General features: G+C 48.4%; 1 protein-coding gene across 1 annotated transcript; it reads left to right on the forward strand.

The window, feature by feature from the left end:
- The first annotated feature begins 732 nt into the window (after nucleotides 1–732).
- GPR135 (G protein-coupled receptor 135) lies at nucleotides 733–6421 on the forward strand. Its single transcript, XM_044271247.1, has 2 exons — nucleotides 733–786; nucleotides 4247–6421. Exons 1-2 carry the CDS (start codon nucleotides 733–735, stop codon nucleotides 5666–5668), a joined length of 1476 nt encoding a protein of 491 aa, XP_044127182.1. The 3' UTR covers nucleotides 5669–6421.
- The last annotated feature ends 3224 nt before the right edge of the window (nucleotides 6422–9645 follow it).

Raw genomic sequence — 9645 nt, forward strand, 5'->3', positions numbered from 1 at the left:
CACACGGCCGGTGTCCCGTGTATTGCGGACCCGCCATATGCGGGCCGCAATACGGCCACGGGGGACACACACAGTCGTGTGCAAGAGGCCTTACCGGCACTGAAAACATGAACCAGGATGGTTCCTGCAGCAAAATCGTGCAGTCATTGGCTGCCGCGGACGGGCATGGTTTGGCGGCACCATCTGGCCGCGCCTCAGTGTAGGTCACAAACTGGAAGCCGAGCTGTGGTTATAAAGGTTTATTGGAAAGATGAATAAAAACTCACAGATATCATACTTGTGTGTAAATCTGCACCTGCGCCATACTTCCAAGCTGCTGTTGCCTGTTTTGCTGGTTTCCTTTAGGTTCAATAATTATTTGGGTTTGAGCCCGCGGCAAGTTAGGCGCAAGCGGGACGGGATATATGCACACGGCAGTGTAGTTTATGGATTTTTGCTGCATTTTCGCACCAAATCTTCACCAAAATTTGCACGTTTTGGGGTTCATGCACACGGCCATTGCTGTTTTTGCAGCCTGCATATTGTGGATCCGCAGAAAATGGATACAGGCCGTGTGCATTCCGCACTCGTGTTATTTTTGCAGATGCCACGGAATGGACAAACAGATGCGGACAGTACACTGTGTGCTGTCCACATCTTTTGTGGCCCCATTGAAGTGAATGGGTCCACAAAAAATGCAGATTATGTGCATGAGCGCTTGCATGCAGATTGCCCAGGACCTCACCCTTTGCAATGAAATCTGCAGAGAATAAGGATATGCTGTGGATTTCAAAATCTGAACCGCAGGTAATGTATTACACTGCATAGTTGGAGCTCGAAAACCCGCGCATAATACGTGTGAATGTAGCCTCAGAAATCTTAGGGTGCGACGAAACGGCTCGGCTGCGATTAGATTGGAGGCAGCTGCGGCTTGTTTGACCGAAGTAGTACGCGACCACAACATGGCCACGTCGCAACCTCGCTATGTTGTTGTTTGTCAGACCGGGTGTATATTTGCAAGGCTCTTCTCTACGTGTGTGACTTATTGTATGTGGTATATTCACACGTGGCAACGTTTTTCTATATTAAAATCGGTTCCATTCATCTGAACGGAGTCTGTAGGTTCTCCCTGTGTTTGTGTGGGTTTCCTCCGGGTTCTCCGGTTTCCTCCCGCACTCCAAAGACATCCTGATAGGGACCTTAGATTGTGAGCCCCATTGGGGACAGTTTGATGCTAATGTCTGTAAAGCGCTGCGGAATATGTCAGCACTATATAAATTGGTAAAATAAATGGGGTAGTTCAGCCTTAGGCCTCATGCACACGAACGTATGTATTTTGCAGTCTGCAAAAAATATGGATGACATCCGTGTGCATTCCGTATTTTGCGGAACGGAACAGCTGGCCCCTAATAGAACAATGCTATCCTTGTCCGTAAGGCGGACAATAATAGGACATGTTCTATATTTCATCGGAACAGACATATTGAAATGGAATGTACACAGAGTAACTTAAGTTTTTTTTTTGCGGACCCATCAAAATGAATGGTTCCGCATACGGTCCGCAAAAATTACGGGACAGAACGGACACGGAAAGAAAATACGTTCATGTGCATTAGCCCTTACAGCTGAGAGATGACATGACACAAGTTCTATGGCAGATTTCTCACAAAGATGGAGCACAGAATCCTTCGGACATCACCTGGGTCTGCAGGTGTCTGATGTGACATTGTCAGCAGTCTAAAGTTGTGCTTGTAGTGTACGACCACATGATGCGCCCATTAGTAATGCAGACGGACTGAACAGTGCCCTCCTAATTTGTTTAAAGCGGTATTCTAATCTTGGACATTAGGGATAGTATATGCCCCCCAATGTCTGGTAGGTGCGGGTCCCACCTGTAGGACCCGCACCTGTACTTAGAACGTAGCCCACAAAGTGCTGGAGGACACACCACATATGTGTGCCTGCCCCTCCATGAGAGTGCCGATAATAGCCGAGTGGCACACTTAGCTATTTTTGGAAGTCCTATTGAAGTGAATGGGAAGCGTACCGCACAAGCGGTCACTGCTCCATTCGCTTCTATGGGGCTAACGGAAATAGATGAGCTAGCGCTTGGCTATTATCTGCACGCTCATAGGAATTAATGGAGGATGTCCGTACATGCGTGGTGCATCCTCTGGCACATTGTGGGCTATGTTCAAAGTATAGGTGTGGGTTCCAGAGTCCTGGTTATTCCTAATCTCCTGCTCTCTCGCCCACCGTGCTGATGATTGGCAGTTCTCTCCTAGAGAGAAAGGGAGAAAACCAGGTAGAAGACTGTCAGCCATCAGCAGGTGGGCAGGAGAGCAGGAGATCATGTATACCATGACTCTTCTCAGGTGGCCGGGACTCTTTTCCAGGCCCAGTCTGCAATGATTGTGATGTTGGTTCTCGGCAACGACTTACTTTTAAATGACAGACCGCTGAAATCAACCCACCTGTCTCTACTTTATACTGCTGTTAGTATGGGCACAGGAAGTTGACGACGGGTTCCCTTTAAGACCCTTGTGTACATAGATTGGTGGTAAGTAATTGAATGTCTCAGGACCTCTTTTTTTTCATGATCAGTGGGTGTTCCAGCAGTCAGACCCCAGCAATCTGATATTTATCACCTATCCTGTAGATAGGCAATAGGTCATTATGGTAGGACAACCCTTTTTAATTATAATGTAGATTATGTACAATATGAGGAGGTTCAGATTTGGTAAATTTCCTGCCAGACATTTATGCTTAAAGGGGTTGTCTCGCTTCAGTAAATGTTATTTATCATGTAGAGAAACTAATACAAGGCACTTACTAATGTATTGTAATTGTCCATATTGCCTCTTTTCCATCACATTATACACATCACGTATCCGTGGTTATTACCACCATGTAATCCAGCAGTGGTGGCCGTGCTTAAACACTATAGGGAAAGCCTGGAAATGCTCCTAGGCCAACACCTTTACCTATAGTGTGCAAGCACGACCTCCGCTGCTGGATTGCAGAGTGGTCAAACCCATGGATACGTGATGTGTATAATCACAATACATTAGTAAGTGCCTTGTATTAACTTTCTCTACATGATAAATGCCAATTGCTGAAGTGAGCGAACCCCTTTAAGTGCTCTACACATAATAGGGTTAGGCATAAATGTCTTGGTGTGGGCATTGCTTGTTTCCTATGTGTGATTGGTGTGTGCTATATATGATCTATATATCAGTGGTGTATGTGCAGCATGTGACCTAAGTGTCTTGTGTCCCACATCTGTCCAGTGAGTGATTGGTGTGCGCTGCATGTGTCTTAGTTCTGCACTTAAAGGGGTTCTGCAGTTTGTTTAAACTGATGATCTATCCTCTGGATATATCAGCGTCTGATCGGCAGGGGTCCGACACCCGAGACCCCTGCCGATCAGCTGTTTGAGAAAGTAGCCGCACTGGCAGTAGTGCCGCGGCCTTCTCACTGTTTACCGCTGTCCCAGTGACATCATGACTAGTATCAACTGGCCTGGGCAGGGCTAAGCTCCATTCAAGTGAACAGAGCTTAGCCCCACCCAGGCCAGTTGATACAAGTCGTGACGTCACTGGGCCAGCGGTAAACAGTGAGAAGGCCGCGGCGCTGCTGGAGCACCGCTGCCTTCTCGAACAGCAGATCGGGGGGTCAAATTCTGATGATCTAGCCAGAGGATAGAGCATCAGTTTAAACAAACTGCAGAACCCCTTTAAGTGCAGGGTATCCATATGTGTACATTCTGCCACATGTATGTTTGTGCATGTTGCTGTGAGTGTCTGCCATCATACTTCATCTTTACTATTTCTGTCATCACTGTAATCGCTCATGAACACGACCGTTGGATGTTTTGCAGTCTGCAAATTGCGGATCCGCAAATAATGGATACCGGGTGTGTGCATTCCACATTATGCGGAACAGAACGGCCGGCCTCTAATAGAACCGTCCTGTCCTTGTCTGTAATGTGGACAATAATAGGAGATGTTCTGTCATTTTGCAGTGAAGTGAATGTACCAGACATGGGGGGGAAAACAAAATACCTTAGTGTGCAGGAGCCCTAAGGTGGGCCCCCAGAATCGGTTACACTGGTGGGCCCTAAGTACCCCAGTCGGACACTGGTCCACAGTATTAGTGCCCCTGGTTGCTTTCCTCTGCCCATAGGTACCACCAGCTCCTGCTCCCTCTTCAATCCCAGCCGGCAGCTGCAGGGTTAACTCCCCCTTTCCATCTCTGTGCGTAAAAGAACCAAAGCAGAGATTCTGTTTCCCTGGCAACCTGTGTGACGTCACGGGCGCTAAAGAACCCTGGACCAGGGCGCGAACTCCGGCAGCATCCCGGGGAACAGCGGCCTGAGGGATGCCTCCACCCAGCCCCGCCGCGACCCATGGAGCTGGCTCTGCTGAGCAACCTGACGACGGCTCCGGGGGCCGGGACAACACCTGCCGGAGCCGAGCTGAGCACTAACCGCAGCTCGGGCGAGCAGGAGGCCGGGGGGAGCCCGCTGCTGCACGGGGTGGCGGTGGCCTGCCAGGCGCTGCTGCTGCTCGCCATCTTCCTGCTCTCCTGCCTGGGCAACTGCGCCGTCATCGTGGTGATCAGCAAGCACCGGCAGCTCCGCACCGTCACCAACGCCTTCATCCTGTCCCTGTCCCTGGCCGACTTCCTGAGCGCGCTGCTCTGCCAGCCCTTCTCCTTCGTGCTGCTCTTCTCCCGCGGGGGCGCCTGGCTCTTCGGGGATCGCTTCTGCTTCGCCAACGGCTTCTTCAACTCCTGCTTCGGGATCGTGTCCACCCTGACCATGACCCTCATCTCCCTGGACCGCTACTACGCCATCGTGCGGCAGCCGCAGAGAGAGATCGGCCGCACCCGCGCGGTGCAGCTGCTGGCCGCCGCCTGGCTCACCGCCCTGGGCTTCTCCTTCCCTTGGTACCTGCTGGCCAAGGAGCAATGGGTGGTCCACAAGAAGGGCTACTACCACTGCATGTACGTGTTCCACTCTGCTGGCTCCAGGCTGGGTGCGGCCTACAGCATCTCCCTCATCGTCCTGTGTTACCTCCTGCCCTTCGGCCTCATGTGCTTCTGCCACTACAACATCTGTAAGGCGGTGAGGCTGTCGGAGATTCGCGTCCGCCCGGTGACCACCTACGCCCACCTGCTTCGCTTCTACAGCGAGATGAGAACGGCCACCACGGTGCTCATCATGATCGTCTTCATCATCTGCTGCCGGGGGCCCTATTGCGTCATGGGCTTGGTGGCAGCCGCCGGGGACTACCCGTTAATGCCGCTCATGGATACGGTGGCCATATGGATGGCCTGGGCCAACGGGGCCATCAACCCGCTGATCTATGCCATTCGCAACCCTAACATCTCCATGCTGCTGGGTCGGAATCGGGAAGAGGGCTATAGGACTAGGAACATTGCGGCCTATCTGTGCACGCAGGGTCAGAACAGAGAGGTCAGAGGGCGAGCTGACCCCATCCATGATCGATACAGTAATCGGCATGGACAGGGCAGTAGGGTCTCTTCCTCCAGTCCAGCTAACGGTGGCGATCTGGCTATGTGGGCCTGTAAGAACCCGACCGTTCTCTTCTGTCGGGATGGACAAGCCGACACCATGTCAGAACCAACTGGCATCAAATCTGAGACTGCCGATACCAGCCTATGATCCACTGGCTGTTGGTGCCTACTAGTTGGGCGGTGAACTCTGTGATATTACCCAGTATTGGGGCAAATGATTTAGAACCCGAATTGCCAAAATGTCGCTCTCCAGGACCTACTTTACCTGTGGTAGTATCTGGAGTAAGTTCGAGGGGTTTACTTATCTTTCAGACCAATTCAGAATTGGTGACCATGACCGGGAAGCTGATGTTAGTCCACAGGACCAATATACTCAGCTATGATCCAAGCTGTGTCTAACTTGTATCTCTTAGGGTTTTCTTTGATTGCCTATTGAAAGTGCCATAAATGTCTCAGCCTGGGGTCCATCTTGTAGACCCCAAGAACAGATCTTCCCACTCCATTCTTTGCTGGTGAAATGGTTGTACATGTGAGGTCGTTCTCCATTAGGGATGATCTGATCTCTGGTACCTTCACCAAGATCTTGGATGACTGTTATCTCCCTTTCTTCTCCGTTAGTAAGCAAAGTACCACATGGGTGGGGATTGACGGGGCCTTGAAAAATTAAGAAAATTATATATGGCTGCCAAGTTTTAGGCCTCGTTCACATCTCCGTCAACCAGATCAAGCTGCATGCAACAGCTTCCACCATCTGTCTCATTGGCTTTAGGGTCCATTCACACGTCCGTAGAATGGGTCCGGATCCGTTCTGCAACTTGGCGGAACGAATCCAAACCCGTTCATTCTCTATGGGGCCGGAAGAGATGCGGACAGCACACAGGGTGCTGTCCGCATCCGCATTTCCGGGGGCGCAGCCCCGATCTTCCGGTCCGCGGCTCCCGAAAAAAAAAAAAAAAAAATGGAACATGTTCCATTCTTGTCCGCAATTGCGGACAAGAATAGGCAGTTCTATGGGGGTGCCGGCCGGGTGTATTGCGGATACGCAATACACTACGGACGTGTGAATGGATCCTTACTCTGTTTTTCTGGCAACTGCAATGAAAAATGGGAGTAGTTGTCCATACTGACCAATGGTTTTCTAGTTGTTTGAGTTTTTGCTTTTGTTTCTCGGTTGCGCTAACCACAGCAGCCGTATGAACAGTCCAGTCACTGAATGAAGCAGCTTTGTGTCTCTCTCTCAGAGCAGGAAATCTCAGCACAGTTCTCCTAAATGTTCTCAATTTTTTTTTTTTTATTATTTTGTAATGAGAAGATCAGACTTGGTTCATAGCTCTTATATTCTGGTCACTGGTCTTATCACTTCCATCAAGTGCCAAAAGGGAAACGCAAGAGGAACTTCCCTGCTCTGTAGCTGGCCATCAGATGTAAGAAAGCAGAGGTGGCCGGTCCACATTCACATCCTGACAATGTGCAAGAGGCAGGACCGAGCTAAAACTGCTCATTTATACTAAAAAACTGATTATTGGACAAAAAAAAAGTTTACGCAGAAGATTGTACTTTGTGTTTCAATTCACAAGTTATTTGCTTGCTGTCAGTGAATGGAAACTGTAACATCTAGAGGCTAAAAACCTAACCTGCTGGAAACATCTGAGTTCACACGCTGTGTGCAGATTTGCTCCTGATTTCACCCTAAACATTGCAAAGGGTGAAAAAAATATTCTCCAAATAAATTTTTAAGATGAGAAGGTTTCCATTCATTGTTGGGGTTTCAAGAACCCTGCTTGTTATTGAATGGAAACATTCCTGTTTGGATTCAGAGAACAGATGCTGATGGCGTCCATGTGACACAAACCCCTCTGCGTTTGTATTGGGGCCCCTTCTTGTAGCCACCCCAGCAGCCGGGATTAGGACACAGAGTCTTTATTCACTGACTGCAAGCATTGATCTTAAAATGGCAAGGTATTGAAGCACAAAGTCTATGAAGGTGGCTTATATCCTATACAATAACAGATTGTTACCTATACAGAACCATATTAATGTCCGGCCATCTATGGGGGATTGAGGCCCCTCTTGTCATATGGAGTAGAAGATAATACAGCCATATTGTAACACTGTGATGTTTATAATGAGAGGATGAATTCCCATGATGTATGTATTGGCGGTTATACAGTTAATTACGTTTCCTTTTAGTCTGTTCCATGTTTTTATCATTGGCTCAGGCAGCCATTCCTCCATTGGTCATAGTTTGATATGTCTGTACTGTTTTATGGAGACCGGCTGTAACCAAACTTTTTTTTACTTAAAGGAATTTTCCAGAACTTAAACATTGACGGCCTATCCTTTAGGATCCACCTCAGCGAGTGCTGTAGCTCCTTCATTATTCCAAGCCCAGCGCCTGACATACAGGTGTGGCTGGGGTTGGTACTGCAGTTTATCCATCACTTACCGTAAATGGGACTGAGCTGCAGTACCATGCACAGCCACCTGAGGCACTGTACCTATGTAAACAATGACAGGGATGCAGCAAACCCTGTCCTGAGGGTCAGACCCTCTACTGATCAATCATTGATGGTCTAAGCCCGGCATGCTCAACCAGCGGCCCTCCAGCTGTTGTAAAACTACAACTCCCACAATGTCCTGCTGTGGGATGATAGCTGTAGGCTGTCTGGGTATGCTGGGAGTTGTAGTTTTGCAACAGCTGGAGGGCCGCAGGTTGAGCAGCCATCAGTTTTTAAGTCTTGGAAAACATTTTTAAAATCCATACCTCTTCAGATATTATTTACAATTTATTTTTCTCCTAATGACCAGCATCATGTATTAATATGTTGAAGGGAATTTGTTAGCAGTTTTGATCATGCTAAACTGCTGACAGCTGTAGGTGGAAACTGGGGAAAACAAATTTACTTCCTGTGTGGATGTATCCATATCTTGTGATGTAAAGTATTAGAGATATTAGACATTGGGGTTTACAGGGAGTCTGTCAGCAGTTCTGACTATGCGAAACTGCTGACAGTATTAGGCGGGGGCTGAAGAGAGCAGGACAAGCATACCTTTTTGTGGAATTTTTCTTGCCAAAAGTAGTGTGAATATGAAGTTTTATTCTGCCGGATTGCTAGTACCTAGGAGGCGGAGCTTCACTGTGAATTAGCTCAACGCTTAGAGTACTTCGCAGCAGCGAAACTCCGCCTTCTTGGCACCTGAAAGAGCAGAACCTGGCAGAATAAAAATTCATATTCACACTGCTCCTGATGACAAAAGCTCCAGAAAGATATGTTTCTCCTTCTGTCCTCAGCCCCGACCTAGTGCTGTCAGCAGTTTAGCATGGTGAAAACTGTTGACAGTCCCTTCAAAAGGGTTTTCTATAGCTAATGCTTCTTATTGAAAAGTTTTAAAACTTTTCAATATTCCATTCACTCTCTGTAATACAGCCCTAATTCCAAAAAAGTTGAGGCGCTGTGTAAAATGTGAATAAAAACAGAATGCAATGATTTGCTAATCTCCTAGACCAGGCATGCTCAACTGTGGCTCTCCAGCTGTTGTAAAACTACAACTCCCACAATGCCCTGCTGCAGGCTGATAGCTGTAAGCTGTTCAGGCATGCTGGGAGTTGTAGTTTTGCAACAGCTGGAGGGCCGCAGGTTGAGCATGCCTGTCCTAGACCCATCTTTTACCAAACCGCATCTTTTCTTCCGGTTTGGGAAAATCTAACCCCGTAGAGGGCCATGTGTGATATACAGGACTAGCTACATTGGTGCAACAATGTTGTTGCTGTCACCAGAATAATTAAAGGGGTTTCCAAAGAGAGACACCAGTGCACGCTGAGCGGTCCAGTTACTAAACCGCCCCGACACCCAGCAAGTATCGCACACCGGCCCTATTCTACCTAATGAGACCCGTGCACAATACATGATGGGTGTCGGACAGTTGCCTGGTTCACTGTACCGTCCAGCGCCGCAGATTTAGGGTCCATTCACACGTCCGTTGTTTCTTTCCTGATCTGTTCCGTTTTTTGCTGAACAGATCTGGACCAGATCTGGACCCATTCATTTTCAATGGGTCCTGAAAAAAATTGGACAGCACAATGTCAGATTTTTTTTTCAGAACCCATTGAAAATGAATGGGTCC

This window comes from Bufo gargarizans, chromosome 11 (genome assembly GCF_014858855.1).
Source record: "Bufo gargarizans isolate SCDJY-AF-19 chromosome 11, ASM1485885v1, whole genome shotgun sequence".
NCBI classification, from domain to species: domain Eukaryota; kingdom Metazoa; phylum Chordata; class Amphibia; order Anura; family Bufonidae; genus Bufo; species Bufo gargarizans.

Excerpts from the sequence above, each read along its gene's own strand:
- GPR135 (XM_044271247.1), top strand. The coding sequence starts at position 733 with ATGAAATCTGCAGAGAATAAGGATATGCTGTGGATTTCAAAATCTGAA. Across the intron at positions 787-4,246 it reads TTTCAAAATCTGAACCGCAG|AACCAAAGCAGAGATTCTGT; the intron begins GTAATGTATTAC and ends TGTGCGTAAAAG.